Source organism: Hakea prostrata, chromosome 8, assembly GCF_041222555.1.
Source record: "Hakea prostrata isolate BN-2017 chromosome 8, UWA_Hpros_2, whole genome shotgun sequence".
In the NCBI taxonomy this organism is placed as follows: domain Eukaryota; kingdom Viridiplantae; phylum Streptophyta; class Magnoliopsida; order Proteales; family Proteaceae; genus Hakea; species Hakea prostrata.
Window position 1 is genome coordinate 12,412,318 of NC_142607.1, and position 23,312 is coordinate 12,435,629.

Sequence of the window (23,312 nt, forward strand, 5' to 3'; positions counted from 1 at the left end):
ATTACAGAGGATCAAGAAACTCTCAATCTTCTAATTTTAAACAACAGATATTTAGAGTCAGAATTCTTAGTAAGATATCATAACAAGGATTCTTCTTATAAGATCAACAATACCAGATATCCCATTAGTACAGTTTCCACACAAAATGAACAGTAGAAGAAAGACTGCTATTCAATATAATGCAGTCACTCACCAGCAAATGGGAAGGAATTCAGTTCCTTTAAACCCTGCCCACACAAGCAAATTAGCAGAAATTTTACAGAAAAAGGAGAAGAAACAGTGCACCACTACAGAAGAATGAAACATAGTTGAGAACTAAAGCAAAGAAGTGAAATTTTCAAGGCCAGACCCACCAAGCCAAGGGTTCGGTGGCCTCATTAGATTGGTGATCATCACCGGCAAAGACGCCGGAAAAGTAGTTACCACCATTGTCACTGCCGTCGTCTTCCACCGTATTGAGAGGAGCAACCCCAGAACCTGAGCCATCGCCGCCCATGCAGTCATGGTGGTATTCCTCATCAGGGAAGTAAGAATCTCCACTGTCCAACTGTAACCCACCATCATCAATATCCACAATAGCACTTCCTCCACTCCCTGAGCTCAGCCGGTCCTCAACCTTCACACTTATCTGAACCGCTCCTTCCTCTCTCAGCTCTCCCTCAGATTCAACCACTGGTGTCAGTGGTATTTGGTGAAAAGCCACTCCTGTAGCTTCCTTTGCCTGTTGTTTATCCTTTAGCAACATTACCTGAATCCATCATTTGCAGAGACTGAGTAATATTCTTCTGGGTAGCTCTAAAAGAGGGAAGAAGCCACACAAAAAAAAAAAAAAAGGGGGGGGGCTGGAAAAGTGAGAATATACCTCAGCTTTAAGCTTTTCTTTCTCTCTGAGCATGGATTCGTAATCAGAGAGGAGGGATTCGTAAGAGGATTTGAGAACATCATAGTCTCTCTCAAGTTGCTTTGTCTTCCAACGAGCTCTGCGGTTCTGGAACCAGACTGCAACCTGTCTCGGTTGCAGGCCAAGTTTCTTGGCAAGCTGTGTTTTCCTCTCTGGCTCCAGCTTGTTCTCTGTCTCAAAGCTCTTCTCCAAGAGATGAACCTATCCATTCACAAAACAACATAACACAACTACTAGAATTTCTTTAACCCAATAAAACAAGAGCATCAAATTCGTGAAAAAGGAAGAATAAAGGTTAAACATTTTATTTCAGCTCAGAATTACAGAATCGTACCAGGAAAAAGGAAAAGTGCACTACCCCAAATTGGATTTATTAAAAGGAAAAAAAAAATTCCAGCTTTTTGAAAAAGACGAATCGAAGAATTGATGCAAGTATGATAAGATACGTTTGAGATTGAGATTGAGATGCTCTGTGATATGTATCGGATTACAACAACCATCAATCAGCCAAAACTAACTAGGATTTTGTGAGAAAAGATTAATGAATACCTGCTCAGAGGTGAGGCGGCGCTTCTTCTCCGGAAGCTGTTCGTCGTAATATTCTTCATCCATTAGTTCTTCCGGCGAGCTGAAGAAGAAAGGCCTCTTCGTGCCTTCTTCCATGTTCCGCATCGATCCCGTTCCTGCGATCGATTAGCATATCAATAATTTCCTTCTTATTATTACGTTTGAAACTAACAAAATCGATCTTAACCATGAAAAAGAAACCAACAGATCTCAGATGAGTTTCAGCTTTTGCTCACAAGAGAGAGAGAGGGGTACTATTGTAATAATAAAAGTGAACAAAGAACTGAAGAAGACGACGAAATCTCTCTCTCACCTCGAAAGATGGAATCTGGATTCCCGAGAAACAACATGTTACCATGGCGGGAAGCATCGAACAACAATCGACTGGAATCCATGAAGAAGCTTTTTCGTCGATTACTCTTTTAGGTTACTTTCCAGAGTCGGAAAGCAGAGATGAACGATATAGAGATTTAAATTATACAACTCTACAATCTACATACAACCCAACGATCTCAGTTACTAATCAAAAAACCACACAAGCCTGTGTATGGTGTTCGATTCCAGAAGCAGAAATTTTAGTTTCTTTCTTTCCCGAGAGAGTTAGGTTTCAGAAGACTATGAACTTATGACGAAAGAAGCTGGTACTCCACAGAAACCTCGTCGGAATCTCCAATGGACATAACGAAAACCCCATCATAAGCACAATTTTCCCCAGCGCCACCGATTCTCCAACTGAAATTCAACCGGAAACCTAATGATTTCCTTTTTCCGGCAACCGGGTAAAGCCGGCGGGCAAGGATTCAGGCGGAGTTGCTTCAGTTTTTCACACGCAGTGAGTAGAAGGTAGAGGTGGTTGTCGCAGCTAAAGTTGAGCGAAGAAGGACGAGCGCCTTATATAGTCATGGGAATTTACCTGGTTTGACTATAATAGCCATTGCGTTTAGACAAGAATTGACTATTTCTCCGGTGATTGGAGGGGCTTTTTCGTCAGTTGGGTATTTGTGGTAATCAATCATTAAAGACTTTCAGATCAGGAAACTGGCGCGTGTGGACAGGTGGATCCCAGCCGTTGAATATGAAAAGGATTTAAATGTGGGACCAACAGGTCTGAAAACGTCATGGGATTGGCTGTTTGGGGATCTGGGGATTGAGAACCATTGATTGTTCTCGTGAACCGTGCCTCATGAATTGGAGTCCATGCGTTTCGGTCGGGTTGTCGTAGGAAGTCTATTTCCTATCCGGCAGCGTTCGTAAACTTTTGTGTTAAAGTGAACCAAAAGTAGACTCCTCCCTGAAATGTATGGTGGAAGAATAGAAAGGTAGCGTTACCCTCTATCCTCGTAAGTAAAGAATTTCGACTCTTAGGTTGAGTTTGTTTGCTGGAATAAAAGTGGGGTGGAAAAATTCTTATAAAGAGTGTAAATTTTTTATTTTTTCCTTAAATCTCAAAATGAAAATGTTTGGTTTTTGGTGTGGAAAAGTGAGAGGAAAGATTGAGAAACGGGAAGTTTTCTAAAAAAAAAAAAGGAAACTTGTCTGTTGATGTAGCAGCCCAACTTTCCCATTCCAAACTATTTTAAAACTCCACATATTTGTTGGGACTTTGTGGGAAAGTTGGGAAAAGTAAAAAATGGGACCCATTACTATCACTTTTCCACAAAATCCTCTCATTTTCTTTTCTTCTCCTTCACCCCACTACACATGGGATCCACATTTTTTTTTTTTTTTCACCTATTTTTTTCCACCCCACATTTGCAAACAAACGCAGCCTTAATTCTTACAGCTTTGACTCGTAGAAAGGAGTCTAAAGCGACTAAGAAGAGGGGTTTGGGTTTTAATCGAGGAGCAACGACAATGGTTTCGTGGCAGTATTGGTGGGAGTAAGGTGGAGTAGCGAGTAATGAGGAAGAAATTAAGGACCTGCTTGATAATTTGCCAAGTATTTCTACTTGGAGAAACATCAAATGGAAGTAGAAACGTTTTTCTAGGTATTTGATAAAACTTGATTTTGGAAGCAGAAAGACTATAAATAGATATAATCCAAGACCTTCAAAAACATTATTTTTATGAAACCCTTATTGTTTCTCTTTTTGCCACATTCCCAAACTTCAAGGATTCATTTTCAATTTTTTCATTTTGGCACATCAAACTTATTTTTTCATTTAATAATTTATTATAAAATAAAGTTGTCAAACTATTTTTCTTTTTTTTGACCAAAAATAAATTCTTTGAAATTAACAAAATAGAGAATGACAATTGATGCCCAAAAATGCCCTTGAGCCTTAACTCAATAGTTGGATAAATTTTATTGCTTGCTCGACAAGATCTCAATTAACAAAAATAATGGTATAAAGTCAATGCAATGTTGGTAGAGTAGTAAGATCCATACTTCTCAATGGAAATATCATGGGTTCGACCCTTGCGGGCGACAAATATCCCCCTGAGGATGTAATCAAGGTGTGCGCAAGCTGGCCCGAACCAACCTCAGATACCCAAAAAAAATTTAAAAAAATAATAATAATAATAATGGTACAGAACATCCAACAAGTCATATAGTCATTAAATAATTTTATTTTTTATTTTTAATGAATAATAAAGGAAGTATTACATCATTATGGAGCTAAAAAGTGATAGAAATTGGCATTTCCCATTAGGGGAAACCGAGCCAATAACACCCATTTGTGAAAAGTGAAAGAAGCCTCTTTGCCCTTTATGGGACCGAAAGAAGCATATATGGGACCTACAAAATATAATCTTTTTGTTAGTGGAAGAGAAAATATAGTTCTTTCTCTTCATATCAACCCAAATGATTTGGTATTCATTTACATGGACATATCTATTTGGAGTCAACCATCTACACAAACTTTATAGAAACTCCCATGACTCTTTGTCTTTTTAAATGAAAGATTAAAGATGTTTCTTAAATCAAGAAATCTAATATATTCTTCAATTGTTCCAAATGAATTCAATTGAGGATCTTCTCATTATCATCATCTCAATATATTTTAAGATGGGCGGTAGATGATGATTGAACTTAGGGTCAAAACCAAGGAATAGTCAACAATGAAAAAAGAAAAATACAGAATGCAAAAGATTTTCTTTTACGTGAAAAACACTCAAAGAAAAGAAAATCCACAGCCGTCAAATCAATCCATTAGTTTCAACAAACTGAAGAACTAAATTATAGAGAAGAAGAGTTACATATTTAAATATAAAAAAATCTAAACAGAGATATAATCAATGCCATCTATATCTCAGGGTAATTTGGGCCGTTGAATGAAGGATTTCCATGTGAATTAAGTATACAAAAATAATTTTCGGTGCAAAGCGAGCGAAAGCTGAGTTTACAAACACACATAAGAGAACAATAGTCATATTACAACAATTTCAGAATAAAAAACTACAAAAAGATAGTTTAGTGTTTTTTCTTTGATATTTCTAACCTACTTGAAAGGAAAGAATGTCGTGTAAATCTCATTAACTCATTAATTTAGAAAACATAAGAAGAAATTTTCTTTTTCAAAAAAAAAAATCTTTTTATCATATAAATTAAAAAAAAAATCAATCACTCTCACTATTACCAATTGCTATTTTTCAGGGGCGTTAAGAAATTACAGCTATTGATCGCTTTAGTATGAGTGTATGTTGCACTAAGTGTTTGGATTCAGTACTGCACATTAAAATTCAGTGCTGCACAATTAATGTGCAGCACTGAGTTGCGAATGATGAGAATCAAAACTTGTGGTTGAGTTTCAATCTCGACCATTCGTTTTGCTTTTTTTTTTTTTAAACTACAACGACTATAACAAAAAAATATATGGAAAAAATGTGGTTGAAATCAATCTTGACTACAACTTTGAATCTCGACTATAGACAGCTCAGTGCTGTGCATTAATTACGCAGTATTGAAGCCATCTTCTATACCTTTTAACTCAGGAATATATATATATATATATATTTTATGAAGAATATATTTTCTTATGCTGCCACTTTTCATGTACTAAGACTGTTATTCACCCATTACTTTCAAGAAAAAACAATTGTCCACCAATGAAAGTGGGCATATATAAGTACTCATTAATGCAGTCTCAATTGAAAAAATGAACATCAACGCTTAGAAAACTTATTTATTAACATAACCTTCATTAAAATATAGGACTATTGAAGGAAAAAAAAAACCCTCCCTTGCCTCTAACAGCGAATATAAAATCTATGAAAATTATCCTGTCTTTCAATAAAAATAGTTAAGATAAAGATTACATAGAAAAAATAATTTGTGAACTTTGCTTGTGTAGTTGAAGCTTTCCACAGCAGGTTCTCCTTTTTTCAGATGTGAGATTATTCTATAGAAAAGGTATCTCAATTGTCATCTCTATTTCCTGATATCATCTCCACTCACTTCATGGAATAAAAGAAATAAACTTATAATTTTAATAGGGTGTTTAAAGGATGGCTAAGAAATTGAGAAGTTTTGAAACCACTTGTGAAAATTTGAATAGAATGAATTCCCACGTAACTAAAACGACTTCAAAGATGCGTCACAAGTGAACTTGGAGATGAGGGGTTGAAGTAGACCCATGGTTAAATAAATCAAAATTAACTTCTAGTGTGAAAGATAACCGAAAAAAGCAAAGGAAAGAAAAGATATGGATGGATATAGAAAACCTTTTTGTGAAGTGGGTTTGGAATAGAGATGAATAGAAATACGTAGAGAAGAAAATTTTGTAGTAAATTTCTGCTCTTGGTTTGGAAGGTAAAGGGTCTTTTTTACTACTTGGTGGAGGAATCATTGACCAGAGATATTGCATTTGGAATATTTGTTTTTCTTAATTCTCCATTAAATGGTCATCATATATTCAACTTTTAAAAGGGAAAAATGGGTTAGCTCTCGAAGGTGATGGTGATGTTGATGTTGGTTAATGTGATGCATCACTATCAACAGAACCCCTAAAAGAGGAAAAAGGAAATGCTTTTGAGATATCAAATAGTTTATGAGTTTGTTTTTGTAAATGAGAAAGAAGATAAAGTAGGACCATATGGTAAAGCTTCTTTTTTTCTATTAGTGCCACGATATAAAATTTATGACCCACTTGTACTTCTCTCTCTTTCTCTTTTCAACACTATGGCTTTACAGAATCAGAAGAAGGAAGAAGGGTTCATCTAAATAAAAGTGAGATATGAAAGAGATCCGTATATTGTGTGATCGAATATGGATATTCTTTTATAAATAGATGTCATTCAAAGTCTGATTTTCAACTACTGATTACATCTTTGAACTGTGCAATTTTGGGGCTTTCTTTCTTCAATCTAAACAGTTTGTCTTCAATTCATGTCTCTTTAATTGTCAGTCTCACTTGTTTTCCCATTTCTTAGAATTGATTGAATTTTAAATGGTCCTTCAAAACTCTGCTTATGATGGAACCTTCAAAACCCGAGATTCGTTCTTTTCCTATCAGTTGAATATCTACAAGAAGTACCATCGGGATTCCAAGCTCACTGCCAAGTAGTTTGTTCATCTATTTCTTACATTTGACAGTTGTGTGCTCATTGGCCTGGACATGGGTGCTACAGGTTTCTGTGGACTATTCTAGGGCTCTGGTGGAGCTCCGCTGACGGGACTAGTGCTTGCATTGGTAGTGCACCTGCACATGGCTAATGCTTGCATAGATCACATCCAATAAAAAATTCAAACATTGCGTGGAGAGCGCTAAATCACCACTATTGATCCCCTCTTTTTTATACCCAAAAAAACAAAATCTAGAAGATGTAGATTTATGTATTTTTTTAAAATTATGTAAATTTCGTATTTGTTTAAATGGCTATACTACTAAGAATCTACAATAATGGTTTATCAAAAAAAAGTATATCTATGATAATGTTCTTACAAATTACCAATTATAAAAGGACCAACCCCATATCCCAGGCTTCCATATAGTAAACACCTAAGGAAAAAAAAAACCAAAAGGTAATTTTCTAGGCAATTTTATCCAAGTAAATTTTAGTGAGAGACCGTTTTGAATATATATGGTATGATTATATCTACTTTTTTTATTTCAATAATAGACGATTTTATATATTGAGAATGGAGCTATTACGTAATACACGGAGCTATGCCCGTGACCCCAAGGAGATTCGGACTCTCATTCCCTCCCTGGAGTTGAGAGTGAGACACACCAACCAAACTTTAGGATGTGGCAACATCTCATAGGGTAGAATAAGAAATAAAGAATGCAGCCAAGCAACCACCTTCTGCCACTTGGTTTAAGCCCACGTGGGACTGGCATGTGAGTAGGACCCAGCCACTGTTGTGTCTGCCACGTGGAAGACACAGGCATGTGTCTATATTCATCCAAACCAATATTCAATATTCAAATTACCATTAAAATAAATTGAGGAAGCTGCAAGGGTGCAAGGTCTCCCTCCATTCATCTCCATGTGACCATAAAGTCAACTGTTGCCTCTCTGCATCCTCCATATTTCAATAAGAAAATATCTCAGAATTGCTGGACTTCCAACTCACACAGCTGTAGTTTTTTTCTTATTTTTTTCCCTTTTTCTTCTAAAATATTTATAGATATACGATTGATCCGAAGAAGTTTCTTTTTTTTTTGGGTAGAAAAAAAAAATACAGTAGTGGCGACTTTGCGATCTGGTGCTCCTGCTACGCAATTTATACAAAAGATGAGAGCCGGGGCACAAGGTTACAGGAGTAGATAGTGGTTGGAAAAAGAATCTGTATATTAAATTCGATAGTCCTGATGGATTCTGTTTTTTGTTGTTACCTTTTAGATTCTCTGAATCTGAATAATTATTTGATTTCTGTTCCAAGTTTTCTTTGGAAGAGTAAAAAACAATCAAAAAGAAAGGATTCTCATAGGACTCCTTTAAGTATGTAACTTTCTCCAAATGCTTTCCATAAGATACTGTAAATATTTTGGCTAACCAGCTAAATCATTTTCTGTACCCTTTTTCAAGTGGCATATACAATACTAAAGATCAGAAATTCTTAAAAAGACTATAATAAATCATAGGATGTTTCATTTTATTAAACAATCTTTAAAAAAATAAAAAAACCAATTAAGCAAAACTTATGAAAAGGATATGCATAACTTATATGCCTTAGCATCTCGTAAAACATCAAATAAAAAAAAAATAATAAAAAAATTTCCATGTTGCCAACTCCATTTAATTGAGACAAGTCTTGTTCTATCAGAAGCCTGTGAAAAAGCAGTGTTAAGGTGAGAGAGTAAATAGGTTTCTACATCCTTGGCCATGGAAATCTTCTAAGCAATCATGGTCATTCAAATCAAATTAAACAAAGGTCACTCCTCCCATGAAGAAAATTGACGGAGTAGCATTACCAAAGGAGCGTTCTTTCAAACAAATCCCCACCCAAACCTTCACCCAGGTCGAAACAGAGGAACAAAATGGGGAAATTTCCCACTACAATTCACTTGCAACAACAATTTCTGCATTTGAAAATCTTGTACAAGATACAAGACAAAAGGTTGAGGACATTCATGAAAAGAACAGTAACCAGTGATCTGTCCTGGTGCACACCCACGACTAGACAGTCCAGCACAGAAAGACCATTGCGATTCCTGGAAGGATGGAAAGATTGAGAGGTGCACTGGTCTTTTCAAGCCAGACTGTCTGGGCAAAGTACACGTTGCTGCAAAACACCACTAGAGAGCGTTCATTCTCCCTTCAAATTATAACCCAAATGAAGCTTTCATGGAATAAATAAGTAAAAACAGTTGGAATAAGAAGACAGTGAACTAGCCATATTTCTCTTGAATATACCTGCGGAAAAGAATCACATTTCTTTCAGCTGCATTTTGATAGCCCTACAACCAGTTCCATGTGTCATTTGTTGATGGCAAAGCATCCAACACAAAGCAGAGAAATGTTAAACGGGTAGGTAATAATAGGCCATGGGGCTGACAAACCCACCCAAAAATCCCAACAGCCTATACACGAATCATCTCAAAGGAATTCACCAAATTCAACACTGGTTCACTAAATCTACACAAGAATCCACAGCAAAATTGGCATTTGATTGCTTATGTAAACTAGTCCATAGTTATGGAAAAACAGAGAAACACGAAAGATGAAAGGACACGCCTTCTTCCTTCTAACTTATGTTCTTTTCTACAATTATCTTTAAATTAACAGAGAACAATTAGTAATGCTCATAATGCACAGAAGCAAATACCTGGCTTCTCAGGCCTTTGGCTTCACAGAAAGACCTGTTTCTACTTTCTTGATTTCAAAAATGAGCATCCTCCACATCTTGAGCACAAACATTTCAGCTTCATCATCCAAAATGGATTGCAGCAGCTCCAGCATCTGGGATGCCTGTACATGCTGTTTAGTGCTGGACACTATGTAGTCAACAAGAGTCTCTTCCTCTTCCCCCAAAAACTCTGTAATCTTCTTTGAGATCCAGGGTCTCATTCTCTCTTGCAACTCATGCTGTTGAAATCAATAAAGTAGCATATAAAACAAATATATACAATTTGAACAGGGTATATGAAATGAAGAGATGCAGTGTATTTCTATGAAACCCGCAGGGAAATCTTATTAAGCAATTATAAGACCAGCAACGACATATGAAGTTGAATATTCGACAGTAAAGACAACACAATCAAACAAACTTAATGTGGTTTAAATGAGGATGTGACAGTGGATGAACAATAAAACTAACAAAGATAAAATAATGATTAAAAGAACGAACAAATTAAAGCACATCAGGGTGTTGAATCTGAGGTGGTATAGATGTGCAACATAGGCCCCTGAATAATTCCATAACAAAAAAAAAACTTTTTTTAAAACTGAAGGAGCTAAAAAGAGCTAAAAGATAAGACTGAAATGACCAGAGGAGTGTGGAATGACATGTATAGATTAAGACTGGTGTCTTTAATGGCTTTGAACAAAACTAAATGGAGAAATAAAATCCATGTAGTCAACCCATTCAGTTAGGACAGCCTCTCAGTCAAGTTGCATATGCATAAAAATGGAACTGAAATGAAATTCTAGTAAGGTATAGGGTATTTAATCATTCTTTATTTTTTAAAATATTAAAGAAAAAAGACTCCAAATTCATCCAGTAGAACACCCCCCTCTTCCCCCAACAAAACTTGAGAATAAATATTAAAAAAATCCCCTCTCTAGCCCCCAATTTGCAGTATTCTCCTAAATGGTTGAACCAGCCTATTATGCTTTGGAAACCAAAACCAGACAGAACCAGTCCACCAAGTGTTGGGTTAATTATTAGTAGGTTCAGGTTCTCTTGTTGAGGTGCTCTCAGCAACTTCTCACATCTTTGAGAGTCTTCTGGTCCATTACAGGCTCTTATATTGAGGTTTTTATTTGTTACAAGTTGAATGTATAAAAATTACAGAGTTAGTCTTACATGCAATTTATTTCATACTGGTAGTTAGAATCAAGGTGTGAAATTTCATTGAAGTTCGCAAGCTGGCGAACCGGCGAACTTCACCGAAAGTTTCGCCAAGGTTGAGCATGAAGTTCGCCGAGGTTACAGGTTGCAGGTGTGCCTGGTCCACCGCAAAGTTCGCCGAGGTTGCAGGTTGCAGGTGTGCCTTTTCGTCCGACCACTTCAGGAGCTGCAAACACCGGCATACCACAGGCCATGTGAAGAAGCCTATCTTTCAGGTGCTTTGGCATAGAAGAGAGACCGAAATCGGAGACCTTGTTCCTACAGCCTTATCTGCTTTGGTTGTTCTGATTGTCGAGGAGGAGGTTCTGGGGCTTGAGATCTCGGTGGGCGACACTGTTAATGTGACAGAATTGAAGGGCTAAGAGTAATTGTTGCAGATATCGACGAGCGACGGGTTCAGTGAAACACTGACGCCGAGAAATCTTGGTGAGTTAACCGAATCGCCAGAAAATCGACGATATTCCGGCGACATATTGTAAAGTCAGTTTCGGTGGTGGATTTCGGCTCGCCCACCACCGAGATGGGCGAAATTTGCCGAAATTTCGGCGAATTAATTTCGCCGAACTGTTGCACCCTGGTTAGAATAAAGTGAAGGTACAAGTTTCATTAAACACGTACATATAACCCAAGGCGGAGAATAGTGACTCGGTTTTAAAAGTATACTAAGTTCAACTCCATGAGATTATATAATCTATATCCCCTTCTCGCATCTACTTAACTCCCAAAGCAATTTGGTTTCAAAGCTGAGGGTCCATCTCCCTCCCCACCCCAAAAAAAAAAAGAGAAAATAAATAAATAAAATACAACCTTTCACATACCCTTACCACCTACTGGTTCTCTAGAGAGAGCTGCCAAAGAAAAAAAAATAACCCATAAAAGAAACAAGAAAAAAATCAAAAAACAAACAAACAAATGGCAAACCCATTTCCTTGGTTTCCGCTGCCGCTGACTAGCAGCAAAACAAATCCAACAGCAACCAGCTCTCCTAGTGGTTAGATTGGGCAGGAATTAGTTTAAAAATTAAGGTTTCTGGGAGAATCCACTGAATCTAGGGTTTAATATACAACATGGTTGGAAATAGGAAGCTCACCAAGTAATTGCTAGAATAGGTAACTACCCTCAACTAACATAAAGTAACTATTTTTGCATTTAGACCTTGTACCCTCATTTTAGGGGCCACAAAATAGGACTATTACTACATAAACCTGAGGAACAAAAGAACCAATACCTATATCTATCAACCCTAGGTTGATTCCAGGGCAAAATAGCTTGATTAGGTGCTGAATCTGCATCACCCTTCTCTCACTGTGACAGCAAACCTCAAAAGAAATAGAGGAAGAGAAAGAGAGAGCGGGACTGGAGTCAAACAAGAAACTCAGATCTATCCTTCATTTGAATCCCAGCCACAAACCTACCCCATCCCCTTCACTTCCAGTGAAACCCATGTCTTACAACTCCCAACAGAACAGCCCACACCTTCTCTTAGGGTTCCGAACTCCGAAGAGGATAAATGAGAGAACTGAGAATGTTCAAAAAAAGAAAAGAAGAGGTATCTCCTACCTTCTCCAAACTCGACAGAGTAAAGAGTTCATTTCAGAGGATTGCTGTAACATTCCTTGACAGGTTGGACCAGCATGATAGGATTTGGAGATCAAAAACTAGCCAGAAGCAATCAATAGTTCTTGGTCCAACAAGGGATAAAATAGATTACTGGGTAGTTTGTCTATTTTTAAGTCATTGCTTGGAGTTGCATACACAGGAGTTCGATATAGTTCGACATTAATTTGAATTTTGTAGATTGTCTATTTTTAAGTCATTGTTTGGAGTTGCATACACAGGAGTTCAATATAGTTCGACATTGAGTTGCTAGTTAAATTCAATTTTGTAGTTAGAATAAAAGTCTAGATGTTTTCTTCTTTAAACAATTGCATCTACCAACATTAAGAACAATGTACCAGATAGAAAGTTTATTAAGTTTTGCTCTGTGAGAGAGTGTAACCGTATGATCCCATTCCCCCTCCACAACAACTTACCTCTCCTATCCAACACCCTCCCATTAGTTTTTTTCTGTTCAGGACAATACACCTGAAGGTCCTGAACTAACTCCAATATTAAGTTTTAATCTTTTAGTGTGATTGTGTGATCTCTTTCCCTTTGTCCTGTCCAGGCCCCCACCACTTGTTTTCTTTCTGTCCAGAGTCCAGACCAACCCACCTGAACTAGTTCCAACATATTCTGTCAGTGAGCTGACGACAAAAATAGCATTATAATCAATAAAAGCAAGGTAGAAGTACTCCCAAGGTCCCCAACCTGTACTGAACCAGACCCATCATGACTAGGCCTTATTTAACAACCAAGTATACTGATGATACAGCAGAAATTGGCAGCACTTCTTACTACGTTGTAGTATTCAGCCCCAACACAAGTGGCTTGAGGGTTGAGTGAATATTGGATACTTATAGTTTATACCTTCAAGAGTAAGTCAATTCGACTATGGGCTCATAGTTTGTTAACAGTGTCTACACAAAAGACACATGCACTAAAAGGAAGGAAAAGGTTTCTTTTAAAATAATAATAAGAAGAAGAAAAAAAGCAGAAGTTGGATACCTTATCATACACTGCCCAGTTAATCTCAAATGAAAACAATTCCTCTTTGGTCTTTGGGATCATATCAATCAACTGTTTAGCATCTAAAAGTTTCTTCTCCCTGTTCTCATCTCTGGCACGATTATTATCATCTTCCATACGGTCTCGATCACGATCACGATCACGATGACTTGGCTTGTCAGTAGAATGCCTACTTCTATCCCTGTCAGCATCAGACCTATCTTCTTTTGGATTAGCATTGGAGATACGCTTGGCAGATTCAGCTGCTGCACCCAAATTTGAAGATGGTGCCCCAGCAACAGCAGGTTGTGCAACCTCAACATCATCAGTAGTGTAATCAAGGGGAACCAGAGGTCTCATTTTTTTATCTTTCTCAGCATCATCATCATCCTCTTGATGAAAAACTGAAGGAACAGCAGTTCGTTTTCCTGACCCAACCAGGCCAAACCCCAGCTTCCGAGCAGGAGCATTGTTACTCTGCCGTGTGTCTGACACAGCAGCTGTTGTTGATTCATCGGTAATACCATTACTAAAATCTAGAATCATATCACCTGTACATCCAAATTCAAATCTAATCAAGGTTAAAAAAAATATATCATAAGAAAGCACACATGCAAACACAAACACAAACACACACACACAACCAATACCCCCCCCCCCCCAAAAAAAAAAAAAGGCAAACACAATTTCACCAGCAGAAATCTCAGGCAAAAAACCTATGTAAGAAGAGCTAGAAAAGAATCATCGAGTTACCAGAAAAACACCATCGTGCAGGCAAGCACACAACTGGACAAATTGAAAACGAAAATGCACACTCAAATCTCAAAAGCACAAGCATACAATTCGAGATACCTTAAAACATGCACATAATTTACAAAGACTTACTAGCATGATCGGCATGAGCAGATTCACTCTCATAAATCTCTTCAGCATTGTTCTCTTCCTGCAAATTGGACCTTTCCACTCCATTAGCAACCTCAACCTTGGGTTCATCTTTTTGCATCTGCTGCTGTTCCTCAGCTCTTTTCTTTGCCTCGGCAATATCCTCCTCTTCTCTTAATCTGTCAGCCAAATCATCCTCCTTCTCCCGTTGTCTCCTCTTCCTCTTTTCCTCATAAGCACTACTCCTGCGCCTCCTTTTTCTTGTATCATCATCATCACTCTCATCCTCTTGATCTATGATTTCCCTCCGGCGTTCCCGTTCTCTCTCTTTCTCCCTCTCCTTCTCATGTTGGCGCTGATATTCTTTCTCTCTCTCTCTTGCCTCCCATTCCTTAACTCGATCCTTGAATACACGCTCGGCCTCTCGGATCTTCAGCTCTCGATTCCTTTCCCTCCTAACCCGTTCTCTCTCCCTTTCTCTTTCATACCTTTCCAGTTCTCGTTCCTTCTCCCGTTTCAAATCCTGTTCCCTGTCCCTATCTCTACTCCGCCTGTCATACCTTCTACTCCTGCCTGGCGAATTTGTTTCAGATTTGTCATGTTCATTGGAGGGCTTGTTCTCACTTGTAGTCTCGTCGTCATTTTTATCCTCTGCTGCATCTGCAAGATTAGGAACAGACAGAGACCACAAGAATTGTAAGTACTACCAATATATCAGTAACAATAGTAAGAACAATGGTTTGCTATTAACACTATCACTATCAACCCAGATGAGGATGGCACCATGCAATCACCGACATGAATCAGGCAGAAGCAGGCTTAGACATATAAATCATGAGAGGTTCATATCAGAATTTTATTTCCAAAAATCTAACGGAACCCTGCCCCAAAGAGCACTGTCACAGAAATGGTGCTTAGTACCTCAAGGCTCATCTGATCTTTGGAGTCTTCTATCAAATTGTGACACATTTACAGGTCGAGTGTAATATTTTGTTCATGGGTTAAGAACATTAGTTTAAATCAAAAAGATACTGCAGATGCCTGCACTACACAGAGAAGAACGACAAAAACTTTGTAGAGTCAACCCAAGGTCCCAAGCCAACACACACAAACAGAATGTTATACGAAGTTTAATCCAGTTTAAAGTACTTCAAAGTCACAATAAAAATAAAAAATAAACTGAATTCAAGGAGGACAAGTACAGTGTGATATGATAAAGACAATAGCCACAAAAAAACTGGCATCTACCAAAAACTTACCACTTTTCATTATATCCACATCTGAGTCCCCATCCCTTGATTTAGAAGGAACATCGGAGTTTGACTTTGCAGAACCATCAGCAGTAGTCAGAGCAGGTGGAGGAGGGGGCGGTTTGGTCTTGATCCTCTCTTCAATCATACTTGTAAGCTTCTCTAAAGCTTCTCTGTCAGCTTCTCTATCTTCAGCAGTCACAATTCCAAAGGTGGAACTGTCTTGATTTTCTTTACCTGATGAACCGTTCTCATCCTTTTTTACATGCTCCTCAGAGGTTTCCTGAGGTTTGCTTTTCTCAGAAGCTGGTTGATTTTCTTCCATTTTTTCAGTTCCTTCAGTTTCAGTTTCTTTAGGGGTTTTTTCTCTTTCAGTTTTCTTCTCAACATAGCGCTCCAGGTATTCTCTTGTTGCTTGATTGACATTGAGCTGTAAAAGTATAAAACTCAGTGACACTTAGTCCAGCACAAATCCAAAAATGATCCAACATGAACTTCAAAGTAATATAACTCACATAATAAAATTAAGGGTATCAAAATAGAGTATTCCTGTCCCGAGGAGGTCATCCCAGAACTGTCTCATTTACTAATGATATAAACAATAGGATCAGGCCCCATTGAATAATAGGACAATCCTTAAGAGTTCTAAGCACTTAAAAGTTTCAAAGACTCGAATATGTAAAAAATTCTCAAAGTATAAAAACAAGTTTCCAAAGCATACAAACACTAGACTAACCCAAAATAAGAACACCTACAAATTGCCTGGCAATTATGATATAACTCATACATAAGTTATAACTTACAACTATTAACTATTAACTATTAACTAATCCTAAACAAGTTAAGCAATGTTAAACAGGTCCTAGTGCTTTGGTTCTAGCCAGTTCATTACTAACTTTTCAGTTCTGACCCATTAGGAAACCCATCCCATAACCATCCACTGCCACTTTACAATCAGTTCCAAAACTAGCTCTCAGAACCATCCCATTTAGTAACGGACAGGACAGTTACAAGTTTTAGTAGTACGGCTCCTGTTCTGGACCCAAACTTACCCACTTACACAAATCATAAATACTTCCAGGTGTAATACTTGATTAATTCTTGATGCAGTCAATCGAAATATAAGTTTTTTCCCACCCATCAGAAAAATGCTTGAGTCTAATTGTTTTTCAAAGGATTTGAATGGATATAAATCATATGAGCTTGTTCGTATCCGCCACCACCAAGAAAATGGAAAATTACAAAGTTTAACTGGATGACAATCTATCATGTGATTCTAGTAAGGTAACCTCATCATTCTAAAAATTAGAATGGCCACCAGTCCTACATGAAGTTCAAAGTAGGCAGGCAAAGGAAGGCTGTCTGTCTGTTTAAAAGTTCATCTTTAACCAGAAATACTTGTAAACACATATTCACGTATAAGTTTCACATCATCCAAAAATAAATTGAGTAGAAATAGTTGCGGCCAAACCATCTTTCTGAGGAGTAAAATTCTCTGCAAAGAGAACAAAAACCAAAAGACAATGTCACACATGCCATGCATGGACTGAACATGACGAGCCCCAAGTAAAATTATTTTCTTCTTTCAGGAGGGATGAAGTTCCTGAAAAGTACTAGCGTCATTAACTATAGTGCCCTCCCTACCTACCACAGCACCCTCAGACAGACCAACGCCACAAAAATAATGTAAACAAACTACTTTAAAAACACAGCCCAAACCAAAGGGTGAGAAGGGATTCACTGGCAGAGCATGTTTCATATACAAATTAATATGTGCACAAATTTTTCTTTCGCATCTTTCCAAGTGCGATCCACCACTTCCTTTGTAAACAAACCATATTTTCCACAAAAAATCGTATGATTTAAATAAATAAATAAAAACAATTTTTCCCCCAAATAGATAAAAACTTTATGCAACAATCATAGGAGATATCCAAGCAAAAACGTGAAGTGACCTAACAAATTTACAATGCATTGTAAGAATGTGCTGATATTTCTCAATCTCATCCACACAATTAAGAGGAGCAACTCTCCATTCTCTAAGCAGTAGAACATGGTCATTGAGGACTTCATCAACCAGAGCTGTCCAGAAAAAGAAGGGGCACACTGCATGCAACGAGCACCTCCAAATCACTTAATTTGGAAAGAACAAGGACATGGGCTCAAAATATGCAAATGAAGTTACATGTACGCAACCTCCTGCATGCATCTGCATATACAGTAAACTATACAAAACTATAAAAAGCATATACCAAGCAACAGAATGTTTACCACCATTTGGCCCATTCCAGAGGCTCCTTTGGGTTCTCCAGGATTGGGTTTGGTTTCAAGACAATTCGCAGGCACTTCTTTTTTGTGATGTGGTTGACAAATTGGTGTTCAATGCCTTGATCTCTCGCTAATGGTGGGGGCAGAATCTTAGAAGATGGAACTCCAACTCCAAATCTCTTGACTTGATTTGAAGAGCCATCTGCTTTGATATTTTTGCTAGACTGCAGTCTCTCCCTCACTCCCCAGTTTTGGATACCCCAAGGATCAGGGTTATTGTTGTCTCTTGGGGTGTTGGCTCTTCTTTTTGCCAACTAGTAGATTGTATCCCCCCCCCCCTCTTTCATATCCCTCCTGTACTTTCTCTTCTCCTCTTTCAGGTTTTGGCTATTGACTTTTTTCATTCAACCCCCCCCCCCCAAAAAAAAAAAAAGAGCCAACATAATATATCAAGTTATATAATGTATGTTCCAATCTATCTTTTGTAAAATTCATATGATGTGAAAATTTGAAACAGTTTTTAATGCAAGAGCTACCAATGCTCCTATGAAGTTTTCTTTCATGTACCAATAAGAATGTTATTCACATAACATTCATATGCAGACAATAACAATAAACACACCATTAAGGAGCAATATGAAGTAATAAGCCCAAAAAAAAAACAGAGGATGGGAAAGGGGCAAGGAAAGATCAAGCACGACAAAGGCTGTATAAGCACATAAGAACCTCTGAATTACCAGCTAATATAGGATGCAGAAGGAAGGATATAGATACTTCTGAATATGCAGCTCCAATGGTGGTGAACTAATTTTGGGTGGGTGTGTGCGCGCGCGCACGTGTGCGACTGAAGAAAATACAGTGTTTGGAAATATTGGGTTGAGATCATTAAGTTCCAGATGCTTAAGTAAAGACAGATACTTTGCAAAGTGGACCAATTGCACATAACCTCATCCCATCTCAGGCAAGCAAACCCACCCCCGGCCCAGAGGGGTGTTTCTGCATGTTCAGAAGGGTGCTCCTGTGCAGCCAAGAGGATGCAATTGTTCATATTGATTTAAAGCATGGTCAACAGTTCCCAGAAGTCAATAATTTAGCCATGACACTAGAAATTTAACTATCACATGTGAAACCTAGCAAGTAAAAGAATATATAATAAATAAATGTCAAAGGTGAAAAAAAAATGAGTCCAACCATACCACCAGCTCTTGCCCATCTATATTTAATTTACTCAGCAGGCGCAATGCACGAAGAACACCTTCTGCAGACTCAAATTCACAGAACCCAAAGCCCTTTGGAGCCCCATTAGAGGGATCTTGAGCACGTTTCCAGCTCTTCACGTCTCCACAAAGCTTCAAAATAAACATAATAAATATTCAGAAAACAATGAAAGGCTAAAAAAGGGCCAGACCATAAATAAGGGTAGGACGAAACAACATAGATCACTTCACTAAAATGGTAAAAAAGGCAACCAACCTGAAGGAGAGAAAGCATAAAGTCGTTTTCCACAGTCGCAGCTATCTTGCCAACATAAACAGTAGTTTGGGGTTTCTCCGCTGGAGGAACAATAGGAATAACTGGCCTGACAACTGGGGGAATAATTGGAGGACGGACTCCAGGAACAGGAGGGCGTGACAGTGGTGGCACGCCAATCACACCAGGTGGACGTGGATGAAAGGCAGGGCGTAACATAGATGGATATAGAGATGGGAACCGAGGAATTCCTGCATGAAAGCAAACAGTATCTATGCAAATTTGTCAGAACAGGCTCATAAACCACAAAAATTGATGATCCTCCTTCCCATAATTAAATATTCATGCAAAGATGAAAGAATTTGACAACAATGATTAAATGCTTTTACCACACAACACAATCATAATAGAGACGGGCAGCACAGTCATGGCAACTATCACCTGCTGAATAGATAACCTGAAGGAAATGAAGAAAATAGCATCCAATTTATCAACTACAAGTATGTAAAGTCAACTCACCTCATATACTTATATACATCTCTTTCATAACAGTAGCCTTCAGAAGCTATCACAGGCATAAAACTGTGAAACTGAGCAATATGAGAATTGCTGTGTCTCACCACACCAAGGAAATTGAGGGTATAACACAACACTAGATGTTCGAAAATCTACATACTGCCTTGAAGTTAAAACACCTGAATTATAAAAGACAACAAATACAAACAGAAAAGAACACAGGGAGAGGGAGAAAAGAGCTTCAATAAAGAGGTCATAATACCTTGAAACATATGCGCAATGAGCAATCAGTTGCAAACCTGGACAGCTGCCGGGCTATTGAACAACCCATGAATGCAAAAATAAAGTATCCTTATGCTACCAGAAATAGCATAGCGAAAGTAATACAATGAGCAATCATTTAGTGTGAATAAAAGAACCCAATAGGTGGGTTTATGCGATAAGTATTAAACAAGAATCTCCAAAAAATAATTTTAACTCATAAACAATAAATCGTTCTTTTAAACATGATTTTCATCAAAATTCAACAAAACTAGGAGAATTTTTGCATACCAACACTGGTGTTGTAGTACATGATCTTTAAAGAACCGCAAGATAAAGCCTGTCGACCTTTTCTCACCGTGACCAATCAAGACACTGTAGGAGAAAACATCCCGTCATAGATACCTTATGCATCCCTTATCTAACCAACAGAACTTTCAAATTCCCTCAGGGACTCCCTCAAATTAAAACTCATATCCACCAAGCCTTAGCTTAAAACTTAATTTCATAACCGCTCATGGTTTATTCTTCTGAATTCCTTCCCCCTCTCCCCCTTCTAAAAATATGGCACACGTTAATGGGATCCAAACAAAGTTACCCTATCAAAATTGTTACAGCCCATACTAGTATATCTTATCATTAAAAAAAGCTCCCAACGCTTAACCGCATAAATGCCCATTATCAAAAGAGTTTAAAGAGTCCAACGATGTGCTCAAGGCTCTGAACTAACCAAAAAAAGAACCAGCGAAATTACTCATAAACAAAAACAGAGGGAGGGAAGGAAGAAGTAACCCACCGGGAGGATGTATCGTTCCTTGAGGAGTAACCGAGGACGCCGTCGTATATCCATTGGGCATCTGCGGATATGGTCTCATGGCGGAATTAGGAGGCATACCAGGGGGAGTGTGGTACATAACGGGTCGCAATGGAGATACAGAGACAGTAACGGGGCCAGCTCCGCTCGCCGAACCAGGAACGGGAACGGGGTTAACTCCAGGAGGCTGTACATTGGGGTTCGGAAAATTAGGGTTTGGGATTGGAGAGAACTGAGGAATCGACGTCACAGGGCGGAATGAGGGAGCCGATGGAGGGATAACACCGGGAGCGGCGAATGACGACGGTGTGAATGATTGCAAAAAAGGAGGCGGTGGCGGTGGATTTACGAGTGGAGGATTTGGACTAGGGGTTTCTGCGGCGGCGGGAGCAGAAACAACAGTTGAAGACGAATGTGGCAACGATGACGAAGGGGCGGCCGACGAATGTGAATGATCTGCTTGAGTTGATTGGAGATCCGGTTGTTCAGATTCAGACGTTCCTGGTCGAGTTTCTGGTGTGGCAGATGACGAGACAAGTTCCGCCATTAGAGCTTCGGAAGAAGAAGCAGTTGAAGTTTGCGAGACGGAAAAAAAATTGGCTTCAGCGTGCCCTAAAGACCTGACTCAGTGCAGTCCAGTTACGCGCGCCCTGATTAACTGATCAACAGTGTTAAATTACTATTCTGGACATTGCGGCTCATTATGATCCTTTAAATAAATATATTTTGAGAATTTCATTCTATCCATATTAGTATGATAAATTACACATACACCCAATGTTTACGAATTCTTACATTTGGATCTTCTAAAATTTTTTATATTACAAATATCCTTTAGCACTAAAATTTATTATATTACAAACATCCTTTTGTGATAAATACTGTTAGTGCTGAAATATAAAAAAACATACTTACTTTATTGAATCTTCATTTTTTTTTTAATATGAAAAATAATAAATAAATACTTAAAAATCAATCATGTTGTGCACCCTCTTCTCTTTTTCCTTTTTACTTTTTTTTTCCTTCTTTTCTTGAAAGTTGAAGCAGTTTTGAGGTGAAATGAAGGCTGCTTGAATATCTTGAAAATAATAATATCAGTTTTTTCTTTCTTTCTTTTTTTAACTATTATTTTTTAAATTAATACCTAAAACCATTTTAGGTCAAAATGCAAAAATCATTTAGGAACTAGATAAAATAGATTTATACTATAAAATACGTTTGGCATATCTTCATACAAACTCTTTTTTTTTTTTTTTATCAACTTTAAAACTTATTATTGACAAATTTCTCTTGTAAGTTTGTAAGCTATATGATTCCATCAATTGCTAGCACTCCATACATACTTAATCCAAGCCAGACAATAATCCAATTACTTACATTGAACAACTTTCCACGTTCTTTCCACATTTATTTGGCACCAACCCTAGCTTAGTTTGACCTTGGATTGGATAAAAAATTACGTGGGTTGAACGCATGATATCTTTAGCTAATACAAAACAATTTACCTTATCTCCAATAAACGGTAGATGTTGAACTTTTTTCCGATTTTCTTTGGATTTCACTGTCTCTTTGGGTTGTTCCATTTGCTATATTAGTAGGTAGGAGAGCTCTTTTGAATATTCATCATTCATACCTTTGTATTACCCAATCTTCAAGATATCTCTGTTTTTTATGAATTAGAGTTGCATGAGTCGCAATTTTCCACCACTTTAATTTGTTGGACTAAGCTGTGTTATGGGTGAATTCCAACTAAAGAAGGATCAAGTTTATCTTTCAAGATTTTGAAGTATTGCTTGAAGCAAAATTTTGAACACTATATGTGAGAATGAGATTATTTGTTGATATTGTATTTCTTGTGTCTATCTTTGCTAAATCCTCAATCAGAAACATAATTATACATGCCTAAAGATTCATGTTATTTTTGATCCATGGATTCTTGACATGTTACATTTATACCATGAGTTTCACATGGAGTCTCTGAATAGATCATCTTTAATTATTTCTCCCCAACAAATTACATTACATCCCTTGAGTTTGTAAATTATTATATTTACACATTTTGATTTTGATTTTTTGATTTTTATTTTTTTTGGGTTTTTTTTTTTTTGTTTTTTGTTTTTTTGTTGTGTCATATACGAGTACTTATATTAAGCACTCTAGAAAAAATTCCTCTATAGGCTAAAAGATAGTGATTTACAGTATAGGAGGTGGAGACTGCCATCAAACTCTAAATAAAGATAAAATTTTAGAATTCTTAGCGAAATGATCTGCTAAAGAGTTATTTGACCTATATACATAACAAAATTTGAGAGTAAA

General features: G+C 37.6%; 2 protein-coding genes across 7 annotated transcripts; both read right to left on the minus strand.

The window, feature by feature from the left end:
* On the minus strand, window positions 1-2,320 carry HB-1 (homeobox 1). The gene is made up of 4 exons (XM_089167441.1): window positions 1,782-2,320; window positions 1,451-1,584; window positions 863-1,102; window positions 1-748 (listed from the first exon to the last, which is right to left on the minus strand). The coding sequence occupies exons 1-4, from the start codon at window positions 1,861-1,863 to the stop codon at window positions 338-340; spliced, it is 867 nt and encodes a 288-aa protein (XP_089023567.1). The 5' UTR covers window positions 1,864-2,320; the 3' UTR covers window positions 1-337.
* Window positions 2,321-8,620: 6,300 nt separating this feature from the next.
* Window positions 8,621-21,657, minus strand: LOC149006969 (splicing factor PWI domain-containing protein / RNA recognition motif (RRM)-containing protein). Of its 6 annotated transcripts, XR_016174975.1 has the most exons (9): window positions 20,979-21,657; window positions 19,409-19,656; window positions 19,132-19,284; window positions 15,677-16,097; window positions 14,421-15,077; window positions 13,536-14,086; window positions 9,684-9,943; window positions 9,272-9,315; window positions 8,622-9,140 (listed from the first exon to the last, which is right to left on the minus strand). XR_016174975.1 is itself a non-coding variant. In XM_089164863.1 (8 exons), exons 1-7 carry the CDS (start codon window positions 21,541-21,543, stop codon window positions 9,692-9,694), a joined length of 2,847 nt encoding a protein of 948 aa, XP_089020989.1. In that variant the 5' UTR covers window positions 21,544-21,657; the 3' UTR covers window positions 8,622-9,315; window positions 9,684-9,691. The 6 variants fall into 6 exon arrangements, 4 of the variants coding, with proteins under 4 accessions (XP_089020987.1, XP_089020989.1, XP_089020990.1 ...); XR_016174974.1 differs by having other exon boundaries at window positions 8,621-9,140; window positions 9,272-9,943; XM_089164863.1 differs by having other exon boundaries at window positions 8,622-9,315.
* Window positions 21,658-23,312: the final 1,655 nt, after the last annotated feature.